The 24,365-nt window shown below is 44.7% G+C and overlaps 2 protein-coding genes across 5 annotated transcripts in view; one reads left to right on the top strand and one right to left on the bottom strand.

The window, feature by feature from the left end:
• The window catches only part of CUNH17orf80 (chromosome unknown C17orf80 homolog), a 16,639-nt gene extending 9,612 nt beyond the window's left edge, over positions 1–7,027 (bottom strand). For all 3 annotated transcript variants that reach the window (XM_008056612.1, XM_021711626.1, XM_021711627.1), the window contains exons 1-2: positions 6,928–7,027; positions 2,929–4,430 (exon numbers count right to left, since the gene is read on the bottom strand). In XM_008056612.1, coding sequence (XP_008054803.1) covers positions 2,929–4,423 — 1,495 coding nt within the window. In that variant the 5' untranslated portion in view covers positions 4,424–4,430; positions 6,928–7,027. The remainder of the gene's footprint in view (positions 1–2,928; positions 4,431–6,927) is intronic.
• An 835-nt stretch (positions 7,028–7,862) lies between these two features.
• The window catches only part of FAM104A (family with sequence similarity 104 member A), a 20,247-nt gene continuing 3,744 nt past the window's right edge, over positions 7,863–24,365 (top strand). The window contains exons 1-3 of one of the 2 annotated variants that reach the window (XM_008056609.2): positions 7,863–8,140; positions 13,277–13,387; positions 23,066–23,123. In XM_008056609.2, the coding sequence (XP_008054800.1) occupies positions 7,920–8,140; positions 13,277–13,387; positions 23,066–23,123 (390 nt within the window). In that variant the 5' untranslated portion in view covers positions 7,863–7,919. The remainder of the gene's footprint in view (positions 8,141–13,276; positions 13,388–23,065; positions 23,124–24,365) is intronic. The other variant, XM_008056610.2, reaches the window with a different exon arrangement.

Here is a 24,365-nt window from a genome sequence, read left to right as displayed (position 1 = left end):
TCTCGAACCCACGGGCTCAGGCAATCCACTCACCTCAGCCTCTCAAAGGCGTGGGATTACAGGCTGAGTCACTGAGCCCGGCTTAGACCTGGATTTCAATCCTGACTCTCACTTGTCGCAAGTCACTTAAGATGTCTGAGGCTCTTGTGTATAAGAGAGTGGGACAGTGATATCACTTCAACGCTGTTATGAGGACTAAATGAGATAATATGTAATGTATCCAGCACAATGACACAGTCACAGTCACCACTGATACATGCTAGTTCCCTCCCTTTTCTCATGTAAAGTGGATGTATCAGACACTCCTTAGCACTACAAAAGACAGTGCAGAAAATAAGTCCTTCAACTTACTAGAGAGATTTGTCATGGGGTGCTGAGTGTGTGTATATGGCAAGGAAAAACACAAAGAAAGTATGGAGAGACAGTGAACACTGTTTCTAGTTATGGTATATTTTCTACCATACAGTTTAATGGAGAGGATTAAACTAGGCCCAGAGCCTGGGTTCTACTTTCATCTCACCATTTATGGGCAATATGACCTTGGACAAATCACTTATCCTCTCTGTGCCTGTTTCAGCATCTGCAAAACAGAGATAAAATCATTTTGCCTGCTCCTCAGAGCTGTGTGGCCCAAATAAGAAAACACAGATGGAAGCTCTCTGAAAACCACAGAGCAACACAAATGTTAATATCATTAAGTCTGTGTTTATTATGGAGAAGCAGCTTGACCTTGAGACTACAGTTTTGTACTAAAAGGTCAAGATGTTAGGTCTGTTTGTAGAAAAACTTGTACCTATAAAGAAAATGTAGACCAGGCTCGGTGGCTCAGCGTATAATCCCAGCACTTTGGGAGGCCGAGGCGAGTGGATTGCCTGAGACCGCAGGCTCAAGACCAGCCCAGGCAACTTGGCAAGACCTCATCTCTACAACAAATAAATAAAAATTAGCCAGGCATGGTAGCATGCCTCTAGTTCCAGCTACTTGGAAGACTGAGGTGGAAGGATCGCCAGAGCCCAGCAGGGGTGGCCGTGAGCGTGCCACTTCACTCCAGCCTGGGCGATGGAGTGAGACTCCAACTCAAAAAAAAAAAAAGAAAATGTAGTTCTGGCTAGCAATGCTCTTTATTTAATACACATTCATTTTGAGACCAGACAAATAGGGGTTTAGTGACTATGCGATCATTTGCAGAATATACCAGAGAGGGAAAAACCATCTCCCTTCCGGAAGAGATAATATCAGTTTTTCAGGTGCAAACCCATTCTGAGTTGTCACAGGTCTCCTGTCAAAATAAGCCTGAAAGCACCAGCGATCACTACACAAGAGAGACAATGCTACTTCACTTTATGCTAATCTGCCCCTAGAAAACCTTAAGAAACTTTATGGATTTTAACCCGAGAGGCAGTCCAATAACCAAGATGAAGCTCAGCAGAGAAAAGTGAGGCTACGCGAAATGACCTTCAGGAACCTCCTGGCTCGTGCTCGGGCCTCAGTCTACCTTCTTGTTAACCTATTCCTGCCATGAGCAAGGAGCACTGGGAAGCTTCCGAAGAGCTGGACTCATAGTCAAGATCAGTGTCAACATCCAGCCTTTCCCCCCCAGTCCTTCTTACCCAGGCTCGTGTCTCGAGGCTCAGTCTGTGGCTCTACTCTTGGGTCCTTGTCTACTTGCAGTGCGTAGATCCCTAAAGCTTTAGTCTCTGCCGCAGCCCCCTTCCCTCATCCTTGACCTTCACTGTCCACCTCTTGAGCCTCGACCGCCACCACTCGCTCCACTCTGCCTGCCCTTCTTACTTGACCAGTTTTAACTGTGTCCTGTCACCAACTCCAAAACCAGCTCTGCTTGAACCTTCTTCGCTGCTCTAAACTCCAAGACGTTGCATTTAAGCATCAACCTAGAACCCATTTCCTACAAAATGTGGTCCTGGTTGAACTCTGAACACAGCACTTGTTCTATTTAGGTGTATTTTGAAGGCTTCCTGGTTTTTTTGAGTCTGTTCAGCTTGAATACCCATCCAATTTCTACGGGCTATGCCTCCTCCCGATGTAGAAACACAACTGCTGTCAATACTACCAACCTGCTCTAGCCCAACCTTCAACTCTTGGTGGAGGGAAAGAAAGAGCGTTAAAACACTGCTACTGACCCCTGGAACAAGAACAATTACAAGGGCCGGGCACTGGAATACCCAGGTCAAAATAAGCTAAATGAATGAAAATATTAGCATTCCGGCCCTTATAAATTCAAAAGGCACAGAGCACTTTAGATGGCCCTTTAAAATGAGCAGGTTTGCCGGGCTCGGTGGCTCAGCCTGTAATCCCGCGCCTTTGGGAGGCCGAGGTGAGTGGATTGCCTGAGCCCGCGGGTTCGAGACCCGCCTGCGCAGGCGAGACCTCATCTCTACAATAAAATCAAAAAATCAGCCGGGCATGGTAGCACATGCCTGTACTTCTGGCTACTTGGAAGGCTGAGGTGGAAGGATCGCCGGAGCCCAGCAGGCGAGGCTGCGGTGGCCGGGAGCGGCCACTGCACTCCAGTCTGAGCGACAGAGTGAGACTCCAACTCAAAAAAACAAAACAAAACAAAAATAACAATAAATAAATCAATCAATCAAATGAGGTTTGCCGAGCTCAGTGGCTCAGCCTGTAATCCCGTGCCTTTGGGTGGCTGAAGTGAGTGGATTGCCTGGGCCCGAGGGTTCAAGACCTGCCCGGGCAACTTGGCGAGACCTCATCTCTATAATAAATCAAAAATTAGCCGGGCGTGGTAGTTCCAGCTACTTGGAAGGCTGAGGTGGAAAGATCAGCAGAGCCCAGCAGGTCGAGGCTGAGGTGGCCGAGAATGGCCACTGCACTCCTGTCTGGGTGAGACTCCAACTCAAAAATAAATAAATAAATAAATAAAATAAAATACACTAAAATGAGAGGGTTTACCTTGCGAGAGTCGCCCCCCCTGGGGACCGATGAGCTGCGGCTTCTGGGCCATTCCACCCCAACACGGAGGCTTCACTGGCAACACCCCCAGCCTGAGATAACCAGGATAGAGCTCTGGAAACCACTCCAGGCCCATGGAACTGGGAAGGGTCTTTCTGTCAGCAGCTGCAGCATGAGCAGTGTGGTGCTGGGCTGAACGAAGAGGGCACTGGCAGCCAGCGTGCAATGCTGGGACGTGACCACCAGATTCAGGCTCCAGAGAAACCTGTCTCTTCTGCTCCATTAATGCCTTTACCTCAGGGACCTGATGACTGAATGCTTCTGCTTTCTCCTCTTGAAAAAATTCTGTAGCTAGAGAGGCAAGATTTTGACTCCTTGACTGTGACACAGGAAGAAATTCGTTATCAGCTGCCTCCCTTGAAATGAACAAATTTAAATGTGATCCTTCATCTTGAAATTTCTTCTCTGTGGCTGAATCCGCAGTTCTGAAGTTCTCAGGGCCATCACTCATGGCAGGCCATTCCTGTTTTTCTTTCACAAACACATTTTTCTCTGCGTTTCCTTTGCCTCTACATGTCTCTACTCCAAGGCTAAGTCCTTTCTTTTGGTTCTCCATTACTTGGATTTTATCCAATGAGCTGATTTTAAGGCTTAAAATTAGTGAGTCTGTGTTTTTTTCCTGAGACTCGGTGTCTCTAACATCAGTAGAAACTCCTGAGAAGCGATCCCTGCCTTTAGAATCTCTCTCATTGCTTGATAATGATGACCTTACTCTTTTAACTCCATCACTGAGATTCTTTTGAACACTGTGATAATCACCAGTAGGCACATCTAGTAATTTTACTAGAAGCTCCTTTCTTTGGGGATCATTTCTGCCCAATTTCAGACTAGCAGAGGTGGTCTGGACATCATCAGGTATAGCTGAGGAGTACTTTCTATCTTGATTTGACAAAGAAGGGTCCATTGAGCCAACCAGTAAAGATGCTTCCATTTCTGAAGGATTACTACTACTTTCCCCTGATTTAGGTACATTTTTGGCAAGCTCTCTTTTAGGAGAGGTGTTCTCTGATGCATAAACCTGAGCCACAGTTTCTCCCTGGAAAGCAGCCTTTGGCTTGGTATTTTTTAACACTTGGAAGGAAAGATGGATTTGGTTCTTGATATCTTCACCTGCCTCTGTAGTGCTTGTTCTTTCTAAACTAACAGCTGGCAGTGGAATCGACTTAACTGTCTGTTCTGGTTTGTCCCTTATCATCTCAGCATCTCCTTCCTCACTTGCTTTATCTAACTCTCTCCCTTTAGCTTGAATCAAACCTTTGATTGGCCCTTTCATTTTTTTAGCATGTGGGAGGGTAGCTGGCTTCAACGGATAAACTTTCCCATCAATGGGTTTGGTCAGTCCTGTCATCTTACAGTGTGGCAAGTGGGATTTCAATCGTTTAAATGGCTTCTTACAGTAAGGACACACTTCCATTCTAGATGAAGTGTCACTCATCCTCTTCCTGAAAAAGGTAAATGTGAGATTATGAGGAGCATATCGTTTGTAGAGTAAATACAAATATTTTACTTATGAGTTGTATCTTTTATATTCATTTGGAATCAGCAAGGTCAAAGGAAATTTTTAAAACTTTGTTTCAATCCATTCTTTTTTCTAACAGAGGTAGAAAATAGAAGACATGGTTTGATTTTAAAAATAAATAGTTCTGCCAGGTGCAGCGGCTCATGCCTGTAATCCCAGCACTTTGGGAGGTGGATTTTGAGACCAGCCTGGGCAACTTGGTGAGATCTCATCGCTATAATAAATCAAAACATTAGCCAGGCCAGGTGGTACACACCTGTTTGTTCCAGCTACTTGGAAGGTGGAGGCAAAAGGATTACCTGAGCCCAGCAGATTGAGGCTATGGTGGCTGTAAGTGTGTCACTGCACTCCAGCTTAGGGAGTGAGACTCCGACTCAAAAATTAAAAAAAAAAAAAAAAAAAGGCCTGGTTCTATTTATGCTTCTTATCTTACATTTTTCTTGAAGGAATCCATCAATATCAAAGACAAAGAGATTTTTCAACATCCCTAGCAAGAAAGTGATCAAAGCCAAAAGACTTATGTCTAATAAATCAATGGTTAGTCAAAAGAAGTATAAAATTCCTGTCAGAAGAAAATGTTTGCTATTCAAGGTTATAGCAAGTCAACTGGATATCACGTGAGTATAAAGAAACTCTTGTTTGTTTATTTTAAAGATGTGGAGCACAATTCAGGATTAGGTATACAGTGGTCATCGTAAAGTTGAATCCTTTAAACTCTTGTTTAAAAACCCCTGAACACATCATTCAAGGACAGAGTGGTAAAGAATGAAAAACTCAGGATAGGTCCCAAAGGTTACTGACTATAGAAGAGGTTTCCAAAGTTACGGACAGATGATCCACTGGGGTGCAAGAGAAGAATATCAGAACTCCCCCAACCTAAGCCTGAGAAACAAAACTCTACAAACACATAACAAATTAGTAATAAGCATGTATACTATACGTGTGTGTGTGTGTGTGTGTGTGTGTGTGTGTGTGTGTATAAATATATATACATAATGCATTTGTAGTAACAAATAAACATATATGTGGAGGGGACATCATCTCAAATTTTTTACTTATAGTTTGCAGTACAATAGATTATTGGCTTTTTTTTAGTTTGATATGTTTGTTAAATATATACCATGTGAACATTTTAAATATTTATATCATGTATCTTTTGTATCTCTTCCATTATTCTCTAGAGTCAGGAAAAGAACATATTTAATTCCAAAGCTCAGTTGAAAGCTTTTTCCTTTTTTCCATTTCTTATTCTCTCTATAAAGTTCTATAGGGCAAGGAACATCTAGTCTGTGCACAGCTGTAGTCTAAAAACCTAGCACTGGCCTGGCCATACAGTACTTGTTGAATGATTTCTCGACATAAACATGCAAATATTATCATCATCCAGTACTATGACTAAGGATATTTTCGGACTATGACATATTCAAAAGGTGAGACTTTGAAACCATTTACAAAATAAACAGATCTAATCTTGTCACCCATGTATCACAGCAACCAACCCACTTTATCCTGCATCAAGTCATCAAAAAACTGTTTTCTGCTAACAGACTACAGTGATTATCCTTACACTATTTGGAGGTACACATTGACACACATGAAAGCTAGGGACCGTTTAATCACAAAAACACACATAACTGAAGTCAGTCCACGGGCCTTCGGCTAGATACGTATGTATGTATGTATTTGAGTCGGGGTCTCACTCTGTTTCCCAGGCTGGAGGGCAGTGGTACAATCATGGCTCACAACAGCCTCGACCTCCTGAGCTTAGGTGATCCTTCCGCCTCAGCCTCCCGCGGAACTGGGACTGTGGGAGAACGCCACTATGCCAGGCTAATTTTTTTTATTTTTGGAGAGAAGAGGTATTGCTATGCTGCCTAGGCTGATCTGGAACTCCTGGCCTCAGGCAATCCTCCCGCCTTAGCCTCCCAGAGTACTGGGATTACAGGCCTGAGCCACCGTGCCTGGCCGGCTAGTCACTTTGGAGAAGGCATGAGACTTCTGCGAAACGCTTCTGCCTCACCGTATTCGGTCTTGCACTTGATTAAGTGCGATCTACCAGAAAGCTCTCTCCACATTCTCCACGCTCAGACCGTAATGTCTTTTGTGTGTGCGTGTCAGAGTCTCACTCCGGAGGGTAGGGGCAGGCTCACAGTCACCGCAGCCTCGACCTGCTGGGCTCCGGCGATTCTTCGGCCTCAGCCTTCCAAGTAGGTGGAACTACAGACGCATGCCACCACGCCCGGCTGATTTCTGTGATTTACTGTGGAGACGAGGTCTCGCCAGGTTGCCCGGGCTGGTCTCCAAACCCCGGGCTCAGGCAGTCCTCTCGCCCCAGCCTCCCCAAGTGCTGGGATTACAGGCTGAGCCACGGCGTCCGGCCGACACGGTAATGTCTTAAACGTGGGTGCCAGTTTTCTTACCCGAGCGCCTCCAGGAGGACACTACTTTTGCGGCTGTTTCTCCCGGATCCCCATGCTTTCCCGATCGCCGTTCCCAAGTGTGGCAGGATGGAATGGAAACGTCAGCCTGTGTGAGACACGATCAGAGGTTACTCGACAGCACACACGGCGAGTCCGTGTCGCCAAACGCAAACGCAGTAACTGGGTCGTCTGCTCGGCAGCTCCCCGGGAGGTTCCTGGCGAGTTAAACCCGGGGCCGGGGTTACCTTCCTTCCGGGCCCGGCGCGGAGCTCACGGGGATGCTCGTCTCCGCCCTCCTCCCGGCGCCTGGCAGCCGCCCCTCCCGCCTCCCCGCATCCTTCTTTCTTCCCGGAGCCGTCCGGTCTCTCCCAGCCGAGCGGGTGGAGACCGCCGGGCAGCCCCGGGTCTGGGTCCGGCTTCCCCGCCGAGGGGCCGGGGGCTCGTCCCGCGGCTCCGGGAAGCCCCTCCGCCGGCCCCGGCCCCGACCCACTCCCCTCCCGCCCGAGTACCGCCCCCCTGTGGGCCGTGGAACCAGCCCCGCCCCGGAGGCTCCCCGCAGATCACGGTCCTCACCTCTCAAGCTCCGAAAGCCCGGGAAGCCCCCGCGACGAGCCCCCCGGGGGAGCCCGCCAGCGCCTGCCCCACCCCCGGCCCCAGGACCCCGCGGCAGGCCGACTACACCACTGCCTGACGGGTCTCGCCTATTTTTTTGAAAAGAGTTATCCCACAGAGGTTTAACTCGAATACTTGTATCGTGTTATCATGGCAAGTCTGAACTGATTTTAAGCCTGGCTTGGCTTTTACGCCCGTCCTCCTGTGGCTGCGAACAGGCGAACGCCTGGGCCACCCCCGGAGAGGTCCCCTCGCCCAGAAACTCCCCGTCGCTCCTCCCCCTCCGAGCCCGCCTCTTCCTGTGGGCGGGGTTACCGGTCGGCGCGGCGAGCTCGCGCCAGTGCGCAGCCGCACGAGGGCGGAGCCCCGGCGGCTGCGACATGGGGGGGCGCGGAGGAGACGCCGGAAGTAGCGGTGGTACGGGTCCCACCGAGGGGTACTCGCCGCCGGCTGCGTCCACCCGAGCGGCCGCGAGAGCCAAGGCCCGAGGGGGTGGGCGTGGCGGCCGCCGAAACGCGACCCCCTGCGTGCCCTCTCGTCGCGGAGCGGCGCCGCCTCGCTCCCCTCCACCAGCTGCCATGAGCGAGCGCCTCCGCCCCAGGTGAGGGACCCGGACCCCTTTCCTTTCCAGCCCCTCGCCGGAGGACCTGGGGGACGGAGCCGAGGGGGCGCGCGAAGCGGGGGTCCGGGCAAGCGCGGACCCTGCGGGGCTTTATCGGGGGTCCTCGGCGGCCCAGGAGGAGAGAAGAGGGATGCCCGAGCGATCGGACACCTGGTCCCTGTGGGTAGCTGGAGGGGTGACTTTCCGGGTCCAGTTCTCCCGCCCCTCCGTCTTTTTGTTTTCTTTCCGCCTTTTCCTATTTGGAATGAAGTCAGGCTGGTGCGGGAAGAGAGGCGCTGTCCCTAAAGCTTCCCTGTCCTAAATTTAGGAGGGTGGGGGGATGGGGGAAATGTCTGATTTTGGAAAGGGAGCCCCTTAGGACTTCTCTGAGGGCGCGGGGCGGGGAGCTGCCGGCTCCCCAGGGTCAGACGGAAGGCTTGGGCTGAACCCCACGGCAGGGAAGGATCGGGTTAGGCCGAGGAGCTTGTGCCCTAAACGGTTGTGAACACAGACCGGCAGGTGATCAAAGTGGGTTGTGAGTCCTCTCTTGACTGTGGCAGAAAGGACAGGCAGGATTCTAAACTGTTTGGATGTGGAGCCGTTTGGCTCCGAAGGCGGGAGGTAGGATTTGTATCGCGATGCGCTCAACTCCCTCCCCGGCAGGGCCTGGCTTCAGGACGCAGACCTAGTTCGGGTTTTTGTGCTTGACATGTAGAGTCCAGACCAAGCTGAGACTTTTTTTTCCCTCCTCCCTCTTATTCTCCCACGGGAGAAGTTGGGGAGGAGAATGTTGGGATGAGTTACTCCAGAATGAAGAGGATTCGTTTTATTTCAAAGTAGAAAAATCACTTATCGTGGAGCCTGAAGTGAAAATCTGTAACTCAGCAAGTCCAACACATTCATTTTTATGATGAGGAAACAGATTGAGAGAGCTCCTTTGATTTACTGGGGTCTCATTAAGTTCATGTCTGTTTCCTTGATTCCACTATGGTCTCATGCATAAATGGGCAGGATGGATAAGATTGCCTTGGTGGAGGGTGCTAGATTCTTTTCTTGTTTTTATTGACTCTGCATGTAATTGGCAGTCTTTTCACAAGGACCCTTTGCTGAAGTCGTTTTTTCATGGGATCGGGGTTCTGAAAAGCATCCTGAGGTTGTTTGGTTCCAGAGTTCCTCAAACTGGATTCCTTGGATTATTGATTTGGGTCATACAAATGGGGCATACAGCCTCTATTTGTATAGAAAAGAAGAGTGGACTAAATTTGAAATTGGGGGCCCAATTATAGACATGCCATCAGAATTAGGAGCAAGATCTTTAGGTTTAGTAAACCTGGTCTGACTGCCGTATTATTCCTTCCCAACCCCAGTTGATACTTGTGATATTCTCGTGGGGTGTCTCATGTATCTGAAAAAGTCCAAATAATTCCTACCAAAAAAGTTCCTTGTACACAGTAATCTGAATATGTTTATACTGGTAGTAGACTCCTTTTATCTAGAACACAAACAATCTCAACATGTTTATACTGAAAACTTCTTTTAAAGAAGTTATTTTATTTGGACAGGCTTTTCTTGCCTGTGTTTCATGGAGTGTGATGAACCAGCTCTGCCAGCTCCAGTCATCTCATTGTCTCCAAGTCAGTTCTCCTTCCTGGAACTGTTTCTTCAATTTTAAGATGAAGGCTTGGTCCAGGATTTTTTTTTTTTTTAAACTGTCCCATGGTGGACTACATGACCGTAGACGGATGGGTGTGTGATGAGACAGATTATTTATCTTATATATAGAGAGAGGGAGGTTTTTTTCCCCTGTAAGTAAAAAGAGTTGTTACTTAAAAAAATTTTTAAAAGTTTGAAAATCACTAGTCTTCATAATTTTAAGGTGATTTTTTTGGCTGAGCGTGATATCGCACCCCTATAATCCCATCACTTTGGGAGGCTGAGGCTGGAGGATTGCTTGCGCCCAAGAGTTCAGGACTAGCATAGGCAACATGTATCTACATAAGCAAGACCATGTCTCCACACAAAATTTTTTTTTTTAATTAGCCAGGTGTGGTAGTGCATGCCTGTAGTCCCAGCTATGCAGGAAGCTGAGGCAGAAGGATCACCTGAGCCTAGGAGGTCAGTGCTGTGGTGAGCTGTGAACTTGTCACTGTACTCCTGTCTGGGTGACAGAGTAAAACCCCCCTCCCCCCCCAAAAAAGATTATTTCTATGCCTCATTCTCTAGGGCAGGGGTCCATGGCCTGTTAGGAATGGGGCCGCACAGCAGGAGGTGAGTGGCAAGCCAGCGAAGCTTCATCTATATTAACAGCTGCTCCCCATCACTAGCATTACCACCAGAGTTCTGCCTCCTGTCAGATCATCATATTATTATTACTTTTGCTTGAGTTGGTGTCTCACTCTGTTGCCCAGGCTGGAGTGCAGTGGCACGCTCACGGCCTCCCCAGCGTCAACCTGCTGGACTCCGGTGATCCTTTCACCTCAGCCTTCCAAGTATCCAGAACTAAAGGCGTGCGCTACCACACCCAGCTAAATTTTGATTTATTGTAGAGATGTGTTCTCGCCAAGTTGCTGGGGCTGGTCTCAAACCCGCGGGCTCAGGCAGTCCACTCGCCTCGGCCTCCCAAAGTGCTGGGATTACAGGCTTAACCACTGAGCCTGGCCAGATCATCAGATTCTTATTAGAGACAAACCCTGTTGTGAACTGGACATGTGAGGGATCTAAGATTGCATGGTCTTATGAGAATTGAATGCTGCCACTGATGTGCACAGTAAATGTAATGCACTTGAATCATCCCCTCTCATTCATGGAAAAATTATCTTCCATGAAACCGGTCCCTGATGCCAGAAAGGTTGGGGACCACTGCTTTAGGGGATGACAGGAAGGTTGGAGAGAAATGAAATGATGAAAGTGATGAAATCAGCCATCCTTAGAAGTAACAGATGCTAAACAATAATCCATACCTGGGTGGCCTTGGGAGAATATAATCAATTATAGGGTGCCTGCTAAAATTATGACGTGGTCTATGGCATTAATACCAAAAGCTATAATCTGATTGTACTGATACAGATAAGCATGAAGCTGTAATCTTGCCAATTATGAACAATGTTGTTGAAAGAAGTCTGTTTCAAGGATGGAATCTGCTGAGAGCCTAGAAAAAGGAGAATGAAGAATAACTTGGGATCATTCTTAATTTTAGTGCCATCCAAAGGAGAGGGCCACCAGCAGGCTAAAGAGATAATTTTGGTACCTTGAGAAATCAACTGATTATGAGGCCGGAATGCTTTCCTATGATACTATGTGACTTTCCTAGAGATTAGGTGGAATCTGCAAAACCAGCTCATCGTTTTCGTTCTTACACTCTTGCTGCTATGCAGCCTCCTTGGCATTCATAGTCGTGTCCCTGGAAAGCTCCATATCCCCCATTATAAATGAGGAAGTGGCAAATTTTGGTCAGAGTCATGAGTTTGATTAGAGTGACTCAGCAGCCCAAAGCTGTTGGCACACCGATAAAATGAGAGTTCAGGGACCAACAACTGCCACTCAGTGAATTTCTCCTTGGGCGTCAACTGGCTTCTCCTCAGACATTGCTTTGCCTCTGCAGCACACTCCCACGCAAATTCTCTGATGGTGTCAGGATGAAAGTTGCAGTTTATTGGCTCGAACCTATGATAATAGCACGTCCATTCAATGATTATCAAAACTTGCTATTCATCTATTTTTTAATCTCCAAGTACTTCAAAGTAATATGCAAGTAAGATCTGATCTCCTGGGAGAAAGATAGGGAGCAGTTATTTTACAAACAACTGAGTCTTAGAATTTGATAAATTGTATAGCCCACTGCAGGGTGGTTAAAGCTTTATCAGAACCACACAGTCACTCTTTCTCATTTCATACCTGAACTGGGATCCATGCTCTAGTTTAAGGCTATACCTGTTGGGAATATTGCAGAGCATAGGGAGTGGAACTCAGGGTGATCGCTTAAAGTTTCTCCATTCTTCAACCTCAATTCAAAACCTTTAGGTTTCAAGGCCTGCTGCCACAAGCCATCCTACTCACATAGAAAGCATGTGATTGTATCAAAGGTACTGTGGCCTCCAGATTTAAATATTTTTCATAAACTGTATAGCCCTCTCACTTGCCTTTTGTCTCTTAACTAACTGTAGAAATTTGAACCTTTAAGAGTTTTCGTTGTAATAAATCCTGCTGCCCTGTACATGTGAACCTCGAGTGAGTGCTGTCCAGAAGAACTTTTGGCAGTGCTAGGCCTGTGCTCTGTGTGCGCTAGAGCCACAAGCTACAGGTGGCCAGTGAACACTGGAACTGGGGCTAGTGTGACCCAGGAACTGGATTGTTAATTTTAGTTCATGTAAATGTAAATAACCACATGTGGCTAGTGGCTGCATGTTCAACAGTACAGTTCCAGGCATTTTGACTTGAAATTACACCTCTGTGAATTTGTTTTCTACCTGGAGCTTAGAAGTCCCTTTGGCAGTGCATCAGCCTTGCATAGAATACATACAAATTTTGTCTCTTGCACATCTGCGAACACTGGTCTGAGAAGATGTGTGATTTTTCTTTAAATCTGGACATTTTAAGCAGCTTGTGCTATAATCTCCCAGTAACGATCTAGTAAAGTAACTGTTATGTCATACTGCTAGCTGGTGTAGCCAGAATAATGAGGCAATGTGACCAAGAGGTGCTTTGATAGGGTTTTTCAGGACAGATGGGCAAAGGTAGCCACCCTTATCTTAAATGTTGTCGTGTGGAAGAAAGCAGAGTTGAGTGACTTGGCATTGTAACTTCAGGGAATGTAGATAGAAACTCTTAATTAGGTGGAAAAAGCTTAAGTCATTAACTACTTTGTGTTCTTACTTTATTCCCAATGGACGTTTTAAATTGTCAGACTTCTTTTCAGAATTGAATTCTACTAATTTCAGCCTGACCTTACTGCAGCTGTCTTATATTTTCTTGGTGCCCAGGGATGGTGTACTTCCAACTTATAACCTATTGGGATATTGTATGGAGAATTACAGTTTCTTGAGCAAGAGGACAAATTTATATGTTGTCGTGGCTTATAGCTTAAGTATCCAAAAGATTAATTTGGGATTTGTTTTCCTCCTTGTGATTTAATTTCAGGAAAAGGAGAAGGAATGGCAACGAAGAAGACAACCATCTTCCCCCTCAGACCAAAAGGAGTAGTAGAAACCCTGTCTTTCAGGATTCCTGGGACACAGAGGTAGGAAGTGTGTTGTTTTCACTGCTTAAGATAAATAACCCAGTTTCTGCCATGTGATTAAAATAAATTTTTTAATTTAAAGAATAGATCAAAGTGATCTTACTTGATTATAGTGATCTTAACCTTTTTATTTTTTGAGTCATGTCCCCTTTGAGGAAGCTGTGTACCCTCTCCTCAACAAAACAATACATGTCTGCACATATTTACACACACACACACACACACACACACACACACAAATTTGTGTGTCAGTAGTTTCATGGACCTTTCAAAGCCAGTCTCTGAACCCTCTTTTTATATTTCTGATACCAACGTATTTTCTGATAGTTTATAGACCATTAATTGTTCTCAAGATAAACATGTTGTTGCCTAAATTCAAATGTCTTCTAAGAGGACTTGAAGCAAGCAGAATATTTGAGGTATATATGTGCACAATCCCATTTTTAAGTGTGTTTGCTTTTCGTTCTGTTTTCTGAAAAGAATTCCTGTGGTGCTGCAGGGGAGGGGGCACTCGGGAAGTTTCCTGGGATTTTTGGTTTCCAGAAAGGGCGCTCCAGTCTGTGTCCTGAGGAGTTTTCTGTGCGGCGGGAGCGCTGCTCTATGCTGGGGAAAGGGAGCCAACCATCAAAGTGATGCTGGTCTGGAATTACGCACCTCAAGGTTTGGCGCTTCACAGCCGTCACAGTCACAGAAACACCTCAACAGCTGAGATTCCTAAGCCCCAGCTCACAACTCAGGGCAGAATTCACACGCACGCACCAAAATCATTTGTGCTTTAATTAGTTCCTGATAATAGGATTTGACCTATATCCAGACTTTAGCAGCAACCAAACTCCCCCACGGGGGAAACTCTCTCATGTCGAACTCTTGCAGGGACAGTTAATGAAGAAATGCAGATTAGACTCCTATGTGTAGACTTGAGTTTCTGTAGCTTTTTCTTTTCTTTTCTTTTCTTTTCTTTTAAGTCAGAGTCTCATTCTGTCGGCCAGGCTGGCGTGCAGTGGCAAGATCACAGCTTACTGCAGCCTCGGCCTCCTGGGCTCAGGCAATCCTTCCATCTCAGCCTCCCCAGTAGCTGGGACTACAGGCGTGCACCACCACACCCAGCTAATTATTATTTCTTATTTTTGTGTAGAAACAAAGTCTTGCTATGCTGCTTAGGCTGCTCTCGAATTCCTGGGCTCAAGCAATCCTCTCTCTTCAGCCTCCCTAAGTGCTGGGATTATAGGTGTGAGCCACTGCTCCCAGCCAGCTCTTTCTTTCTCACTTCAAAATTTTTCCTATTTGCTATTTTTCTTTTTACAAAAATTATCAACAGAAAAGTAATTGAGCTTTTGTTTAATGTAATAATTGGGGAATCTGAGTGATAAAAGAAAACAAAGATTAGAGGCTACCATGAATACCTGATGATAAAACTAAGAGTAATTGAGTTTCCATTATTCTTTTGAATTATAAGACTATTCATTTGAAAAGTATATAGAGATGACTTTCATCAGCATCAGTATTTCTTTACTTGTGTCTACAAATCCTGCTATATGATGTTAACATCATTTCAGTGATTCAGTAGGTCTTTGTTAGCCTTTTTTCCTTGTATCTATAATTTTGATACTGAGAACAGTAATATAAATTATCATCTTTTCATTGCTTTTATCTCTTGGTTAAAAAAAAGAAAGAGAAATTTTCATGTTTTTCAAAAAAGGTAGACATTTCTGATCTCGTAAGTAAGACAGATACCTTAGTATTAGGTTTTTTTTGCCTTTTTTTCCTCCAGGCTAGGGAGTGCAATGGCACGATCATGGCTTACTGCAGCCTGGACCTCCTGGGCTCAGGTGATCCTTCTGCCTCAGCCTTCTGAGTAGCTGGGATTACAGGCATGTGCCACCAATGCTCAGCTAATTTTTAAATTTTTTTTTTGTAGAGATAAGGTCTTGCTATGTTCCCTTGGCTGTTTTTGTTTTGTTTTAATTGTTGTTTGTAGAAAATGACCTTTGCTCTCATTCTAAAATGTGTGTATTGGTATGAGAAGAAAAGAGCATCTTATTATTCAGCCTCCTGGGTCATATATCTTGTTCTTACTTGTCCAAAGAAGTTCACTTGTTGAACTGCTCTGTAATCATTAGTCTGAAGGATGGCCTAGATTGTCTTCACTGTAATTTAAGGTCTTTACAGGTCATTTCCATCTGAACTCACTGGCACATCAACTAGTGAGATGTTATAACCAGTAGTTTCAGCCTCACTTCCTGAACATTTGCCCGAGTAGCCTCTTGTGCTGTGCTTCCCAGTGGTGGTATTTCCAGGTACCCAGGGCAGGTGAACAAAGGGAGAGCTGGAGAAGCAGAAGGCGGGGGACCCCTTTCCAAGTGGACGTTAAGCCCTGCAGAATGAGAATTTCACACTGGAATAGATCATTATGTTTGTAGCACAAACAAATCAAGTGTAGGGGCATTTGGCTGCTTTTTGACAATTGTGTATAGAACAGAAAATGAAAATTCATTTTTATTTCATTAGTAATTTATACAGTAAAATAGTTTATTAATAACATTACTGCATGTTAATTTTTAACATTTAATTCTAAGGTAGGGCCAGCATGGTGAATTTCCTTGGAACTAACTCAGTTCAACTATGCCACAAGTAAATGGCACTTATCTGTCAAATGGAGAATAGTGCATGCCTCTTTCCTAGACACTGTGAAGCTCAAGAATGTGAGTTGATCTGCCAGACTAGTCACGTAGAAAGAAACCTTAATTTATGTGTGTATAAATTGTTCTTCCTACCGTGTTAGTAGGTTTTATTATCTCCGCCTTTCAGTTGGGAAGATTGCAGCACTTGCCTAAAGACACAGCTGGTAAGAGGCAGAGAGGGAGTGGCACCCCTGAGGGGCCTCTTGAGCAGTCTGCTCCTGACTGTGGCAGTGAGAAGACAGTCCTCCAGAGTGTTTGCTAAATCTGTCCAGGGACACCTAGGTCCTGGGCTTCTCTTGAATCCTAGGGACAGAGAAGGATAATTTCCCTTCCCCGCATCTTTTAGCTGGAGCATGTTTTTTCCAAGTAAGTGCTATGGTATGGTATTTGTTAGAAAGCAATTTTAGATTTCTAGCAAGAAAAAAGCAAAGAAGAAATAGGGGTCTAGTGGTTTGGTTTGGTTTTTCCCAAATCTCTGATGCTGGAACTGGAGACTTTGAATTTTAGCTCCAGTGGCTTACACAGAATGACTTCAAAGTCTTAGGATGATGATCTTTTAAACTGAAATATGATTTACTAGGATAGGGTTATTGCCGTTATTTTTTTAAGCAAGCCATTCTAGATGAATCATGCTAGCTGATAGCTATGTCAGGCCCAGTTTTCTCTTCGGTGGGAGCAAGAAGTGAAATAATGTTTCAGTTTGTATCTTGCTATCGGAGCCTGTGTGAAGGCCGTGACATTCTTTGATGTTGGGCAGTTATTTGGATGGCAGCAGAAACTACCTAGATTTAACTTAGTTAAATTTACATTTTTAGGGTCTGGTGTTTTTGGGTTGAATTGTATGGAACAACGTTTTCAGTCTTAATATCTTTGCAAATTGCCCTAAAAATTTCCAAGTAAATCTGGCTTCTGGGACATAGGTATATATGCCTTATAAAAAGTGCTTTTACCTGAGTAAATAAAAGCAACACCTTTTAAAAATACAAAGACTTCAGTTTTGGTTTTTGTTTTTGAGTTGGGGTCTCACTCTTTTGGCCAGGCCAGAGTTGAGTGGCACAGTCATGGCTCATTGCATGCTTGGACTCCGGGCTCAGGTGATACTTCTGCCTCAGCCTCTTGGGTAGCTGGGACTACAGGTGTGTGCCGCCACACCTAGTTAATTTTTAAAATTTCTTGTAGAGATGAAGTCTTGCTATGTTGTCTGAGCTGGTCTCAAACTCCTGGGCTCAAGCAGTCCTCTTGCCTCCTCCTCCCAAAGTGCTGGGATTACAGGCATGAGTCACTGTGTCTGGCCCTCAATTTTTTTTTTTTGTAACTTTAACATAGATTATCAAGACCATTTTGATTTTTTTAGACCATTGTGAAGTGACATCAAATAAAGAGTGAAAAGATGTAGGGATTAACAGGTGACTTACCCAGAACAGCTTCAGCCTTCTTCGCGTCAATACTAGAAGGGAAGACTGTTGATGCCCGTAATACTAAAATCCCAAGGATGTACTTAGTGGGAATGTGAGAGCAATACAAATAAAAGAATAGCACTAGGGAATCCATGTGTCTTTAAAATTAGGATTCTGAGCCGGGCTCGGTGGCTCAGCCTGTAATCCCGCGCTTTGGGTTCGAGACCCGCCTGGGCAACTTGGCGAGACCTCATCTCTACAATAAATCAAAAAATGAGCCAGGCGTGGTAGCATGCGCCTATAGTTCCAGCTCCTTGAAAGGCTGAGGCAGGAGGATCACTGGAGCCCAGCAGGTTGAGGCTGCGGTGGCTGGGAGCGTGCCACTGCACTCCTGTCGGGGCGACAGAGTGAAATTCCAACTCAAAAAAAAAAATTAATAAAATAAGATAAAATTAGGATTCTGTAAATTCATTTGTTTTAACTGATCAGAATTAGCTGAACATTAGGTGATTTTTTTTTTTAATGGTGTGAATTTATATGATAATGGGAATATTTAGAGTGATTTTTTAAAATGATATTTAAACTCTTAGCTTTTGCCCATTCTCAATTTTTTAAATTTCATTTGAATAGAGACAGGGTCTTTCCATATTGCCCAGGGTGGTCTCAAACTCCTGACCTCAAGTGATTCCCCCTGCCTCAGCTTCCCAAAGTGCTGGGATTACAGGTGCGAGCCACTGCACCTAGCCCATTCTCATCTTTAATCTTTCTTAGGGTAGTAGTTACCTCCTAAGAGACACATTGATTGGCAGATTATTTTGCGAAAACTGTTAGGGCTGTATATGTAGCGAATTAACTCTGAAATCAACTTCTTAAAAAAACCTATTCAAAATGGAGGAACAGTCCTGTTAGTCTGATTTTTAGTGTGCGTTTTAAGAAAGTTTGCTCATAGTTTAAGTCCTTGAAATGTTTGAAATACATTAATTCATAGCATACTAAGCTACCCCAAGCAGTTTGTTATCGAATGTTAAAGTCTGTTAAGTACTGAAGATACATATAGTATAATGCACATTTTTTTCTACAGGTGGGCATTATTTTTTGGCCTGTTGAAAATTACAACAAAATGAAGTGATCGATAATAGAGTATTTCAGTTAGGAAGGAACTGAAAACACATTATGTGGTTCAATTTCACCTTACAAGGGTAATGAGGTACAGAAAGGCTGTTATTTATTCATGAAGATAGAAAAGTTATCGCCTGCACCTTCTTGCCTTGGTTATTTAGAAGGTAGTTTTAATTAACCCACTGAATTAATCTAGAATCTTATGGTCTCACCAGTATTCGTAGACCTGGAGCTTTCTGAAATTACTGGACACCTTGGAAGCATGGAATTTTACATTAGATGCTCTGGTAGACTTGGCTGAGATCATTGCTTGCATTTAATCCAGATTCTACAGCAGCCTTTGAATGAAAATAAACTCTATTATGACTCTGGGGTGGAGTGTATATTATGAGTGAGATTTCCTTTTTATTTTAAGGTTCACATAAATTGAAAGCACCATTGAAAGGGGAGATGGAGGTGAGAGGAAGCTGGGACTTGACAGAAAATAAGATACATTAATCTGTTTTTCTCGTTAAGAAAACATCTGGTTCTAAATAATATACGTATAGTTCTATTTTTATGAAGCGGAGAGGCTCAGTAATTAATATTTCTGTCTGGGGGGGGCTTTCCAAAGGTTATTTGTGGAAAGAGTCTAGAGTTGTTTAGTTTCTGCCGTGGATTTAAAATGGGTTGTCGAGTTGTTTAGTTTCTGCTGTGGATTTAAAATGGGTTGTCTTTTAAAATGACTTCCCACCCTGGAAAAATAAAATTAAAGGGAGGCCTAGCCAAGGGACCAGGAGTTCTTTGCCTTTGATGTATCATTTGAGCCCTTTGCATTCAGAAAGTGAACTTAAGCTCCCCTGCCCTCTGCTTCAGTTGATATATATCTGTCCCTCCTGCCAAAGAGCATGGCACGTCCCTCCGCCTTCTGCTCTGCATTCTCAAGACTCCTGGAAGCTTTGGCCAGTCGGCTGCTTCATCGCTTCGGGTTCTCCTATCCCCTGGTTCTTGTACTCGCCGGCGGATGTGCTCGTTTCACTTTCCGCTCAGCCTCGCGTGCCTTCCCTCTCTCCCTGCGCCCTGATGCCTTCAGGTACTCTTAGCCATGGCCAGCACTTCTTCACTGGCCTTCCTTCCTCTCCTCACTGGGTCCCACTTTCCTCCTCGACCTCCCTCAGACTCGTTGCAAGGCTCGCCAGGGATCTTTCCATTCAGCAAACTTGTGCTGATCCCTGCCGTGTGTCAGCACGGTCTCCGAGGAAGAGGGCTGTCTTCATCTCCTGGAATCCCCTCCGTTCCCCTCCGAGGTGTGGCGCATTCCCTCCTTCCTTGACATGTCCGCGGCCCTCCCTGGCCGGCCGGCCGGCCTTCCTTCCTTCCTGTCGGTGGATCAGGAAATTTCCCTGGAGGGCTCTGCCCTCAGGCTCCCTGGCCTTGTTCCGCTCACACAGATCCCTCGACTCTCCACTGCGTAGACCGGGCAGGTCTGACATGCTCAGAACCTGTCCCTGCAGACTTCGTGGTCCTTGGTGACCCAGCCAGGACTCCTGTGAATCGTTTCTCCCTCCCAACTCCCCCTGCTGTGGGCCCCGCCACCCTTCTTCGCTGACTTTGCTTTTGTTGCTCCAGTTTGTCATCCCCTGCCTGTTAAAAATCTTGCTCATCCTTCTGGACCTCGCTGAGACACCTTTCATGTCCAGGAGCCTTTTGTGATTCTAGTTGGCGTCCATTGCTGGATTCCTGTCGCTGCAGTAGCTGTGTACCGTCATTATCAGTGCATGTATTGCCACCATTTTCTTGATCAAGCTCAGTAGATATTTATTGGGCGATTAAGCAGCCCTAATGAAATGTCTTCTTGTACACAGTGGGTATATACATTTGTTTGCACGGTGGTTGGACCTGGAGGATGACCTCTGCCCTGCTGTTTGGCAGCATGGTCCTTCACTGGGACCCTGGCATGAACACCTTTTTACAAAGCCCATAGGTGATTCCAAAATAGAGTATATCACGGTTCTCTTCAGGGTCTTACTCAGATGGCTGCAGTTACAAGGAAATAATGGTAGATTTTATTATTGCCTAAACTAACCTAGAATCTTCCCTCTTCACATGGATCTTCAAGACAGGATTCTTGCCTTTGCATACTTTTTATAGAGAGTATTCCTGAACATAACTTTATCTTGCTTTTGCTGATGAATTTGCAAGGGTTTTTATTTCACAGATCATCACTTTTTCATCGATAATATAAATTTGTCATGAAAATAACCTGGTCAAATGTCAGTACTAAGCCTCAATAGAAAATTCAAAGAAAAGGAAATGAGCTCTGTAACTGTAACTGTTGATGAGTCTGTAAGAAATCAGAGTCATAAGAATAGGATTCTTTTTTGAATAGAGACGGGATCTTGTGTTGCCCAGGCTGCTTTGGAACTCATGGCCTCAAGCAGTCCTCCTGCCTCAGCCTCCCAAAGCCCTGGGATTATAGGTGTGGGTCACTGCACCCAGCCTTACAATTTCAATTTTCAAAGCCCTTCATCAAGTAGTGGCTTTTATTTCCAAGCAACCTGATATTAAAAAGCTTCAACCAAGTCGGGAATATATATATATATATATATATATATATATATATATTTTTTTTTTTTTTTTTTTCTATTTCAGATTTTTGCTTTTAGGAGGCAAAAATGATTTTACTTCTGTGTATATCTTTTTTTTTTTTGAGTTGAAGTCTCACTCTGTCGCCCAGACTGGAGTGCAGTGGCCGCTCCCGGCCACTGCAGCCTCGACCTGTTGGGCTCTGGCGATCTTTCCGCCTCAGCCTTCCGAGTAGCCGGAATTACCGGCATGCGTTACCACACCCGGCTGATTTTTTGATTTATTATAGAGATGAGATCTCGCTGCCCAGGCAGGTCTCGAGCCCGCGGGCTCAGGCCACTCACCTCAGCCTCCCAAAGGCGCAGGATTACAGGCTGAGCCACCGAGCCCGGCTTCCTGTGTATATCTTAAAGTACTGCTAGAGACTTAAAATTTAGTTTTATGCCTTGTGGGTTAAAAGTAAAAGTAAATAATGGTTTGCTCCATAAAGCAGACTGCTTTGATGGCTGGCAGTGTTAAGATAGATGATAATAAGTTTCAAACTTTTGTGACCCTGCCCCATAGAAGTATTGTATTTTGTGACCCAATACATACCAAATAAATTTGTGAATAATTGAAAAAAAGCTTCACAGAGCAATTATTCTTGCTGTGTGGCACTGCATTTTCTTCTTATGCTGGTTGCTGCCCACCAGTGGACTTCACCCTCAATGTGAAAAATCCTGATCCATCTGTGGATTCTGAGATACCCCTAGGCCTTCCCAGTAGTGAGAAGACTGGTTTGGATCCGCAGAAGATAGAAACCAAAGCTTCTTTGAAAACAATGTATCGCTCTTACTTTTTTTTTTTTTTTTTTTTTTTTTGAGTTGGAGTCTCACTCTGTCGCCCAGACTGGAGTGCAGTTCCCAGCCTCGACCTGCTGGGCTCCAGCGATCCTTCCACCTCAGCCTTCCGAGTAGCCAGAACTACAGGCACGCGCTACCACACCCGGCTGATTTGATGATTGTAGCATATGAAATGTTTTATATGTAAACACAGAAGGTACATTCACCTGGATTCAATAGGGGCTCTCTTTTAATATAATTTAAAGTTGTCATTGGCCTGCTCAGTGCAAGTGAATTGCAACTGAAGCAGCTTTAGATGGTCTTAAGGCAAAATAGTTCTGAAAATCTTACTGGCAGGATGAGTACTTTTTTTCAGGCTCCGTCTTGAAGTTAGAAATAACTGAAGACATCACTTGGTTTCATAGTAGCTTTCTTTAGTTCACTTACTCGTGATCAGTTTTATTTCTCAAAAAAAAAAAATTTGGGGAAGCTTTAGGAAATAAAGATATTAAAAATAAACTAGAATATTTAAGTTCTAAATGTTTTGGCATATATTTCCTTCCAGACTATTTTTTGGTGTGTGTGTATGCACACACACACACACACATTAAAAAAAGCATTTTAGAAATCAGCTGATAAACAACACATACTGTTTAGTATGAACTAAAAATGATATAAAAAAGACGTTGAGGACTGCTTTCTCTTTTAGTGTATATCCACCTCTGTTATCATTGCTAATGGCTGAATAGAATTTCATCATGTATGTGTACACCAGATGTATTATAATTTAACCAATTTCCTACTGTTAGATGTTTAGGTTGTTTCCAATTTTTAGCCATTATAAACAAGGATGCACTAAAAACATTTATATTTGTGTCTCTATAAGTTGAGTTGTAAGGTTTTTAAGATGAACTAGAAATTGCAAATTTACTTAGCCTTTAAAAAAAGAAAGTATGAACAAAGATCTTTCCTAACCTGTTTGGAGAACTTTTACCTTTTCTCATAGTAGCATCACCCTTGCTATAAAGTGTGAAATAGACGTAATTTGAGATGAACACTTGATTTGCTAGAAACTGATTCTAGTTCTTGCCTTGATTTTCTGACAGTACCATAACAAAACACAGTAAAGAAAACAGACTAAAAGAAACGGAAGCGTTCTGTGTGGTGGGTTTCTTAGCCAGTATAGTGACCTACTCATTAAATATTAATGACCTCACAAGGTGTGAGTGGCCTTTCTAGGTTGTTTTACTAGGTTAGGAGAGGACTTTGTAGTAGAAACTTTGTTTTTGAATTGACTTTGACTTCTTAACCATTTAGTAAATGTAATTGCTGCAGTCTCACTTCCTTCAACCCATTATCATCCTTTCCTGGGGTTTTAGTTTTTTTTGTTTTTTTGGGTTTTTTTTGAGTTGGAGTCTCACTCTGTCGCCCAGACTGGAGTCCAGTGGCCGCTCCTGGCCACCGCAGCCTCGACCTGCTGGGCTCCGGCGATCCTTCCTCCTCAGCCTTCCGAGTAGCCTGAATTACAGGTGCGCGCTACCACACCCGGCTGATTTTTTGATGTATTGTAGAGATGAGGTCTTGCCAAGTTGCCCGGGCAGGTCTCGAACTCGCGGGCTCAGGCAATCCACTTACCTCAGCCTCCCAAGGCGCGGGATTACAGGCTGAGCCACCGAGCCCAGCTGGTTTTAGAATTTTTAATGGTAGAAAGAGGTTGTTTCCTGTGACCCATGGGCAGTGGAGTATTTGACTAGCTCCAGGTGACCTCTGGAACATGAAAAGTCTTGGTTTCATTCTTATAATAATGGATTCTTTGTGAACATTGCTTTTTTCAGTATTTCAGATATCCATATGCATATTGTTAGGTGTAACTTTTGGTCAAAATAGGGATAGAACTAGGATTTTACAATCTCTTTAGGCCAGGCGCAGTGGCTTACACCTATAATCCCAGCACTTTGGGAAGCTGAGGTGGGAGGATTGCTTGAGCCTTGGAGTTCAAGACTAGCCTAGACAACATAGTGGGACCTCCTCTATACAAAAAAAATCAAAAAATTAGCCAGGCGTGGTGGCGCACTTCTGTAGTCCCAGCTACTCAGGAGGCTTAAGTAGAAGGATTGCTTGAGCCCGGGAGGTTCAGCCTGCAGTGAGCTCTGACTGTGTCATTGCACTCTAACCTGGGCAACAGAGTGAGACTCTAACTCAAAAAAAAAATCACTTTAAAAGTATATATCTGAGCCGGGCTTGGTGGCTCAGCCTGTAATCCTGCGCCTTTGGGAGGCTGAGGTGAGTGGATTGCCTGAGCCCGCGGGTTCGAGACCCGCCTGGGCAGCGAGACCTCATCTCTACAATAAATCAAAAAAATCAGCCGGGCGTGGTAGCGCATGCCTGTAATTCCGGCTACTCGGA

This window comes from Carlito syrichta, unplaced genomic scaffold (genome assembly GCF_000164805.1).
Source record: "Carlito syrichta isolate Samal-C Ts95f unplaced genomic scaffold, Tarsius_syrichta-2.0.1 Scaffold302417, whole genome shotgun sequence".
In the NCBI taxonomy this organism is placed as follows: domain Eukaryota; kingdom Metazoa; phylum Chordata; class Mammalia; order Primates; family Tarsiidae; genus Carlito; species Carlito syrichta.
This window is presented reverse-complemented; position numbering and strand designations above follow the sequence as displayed.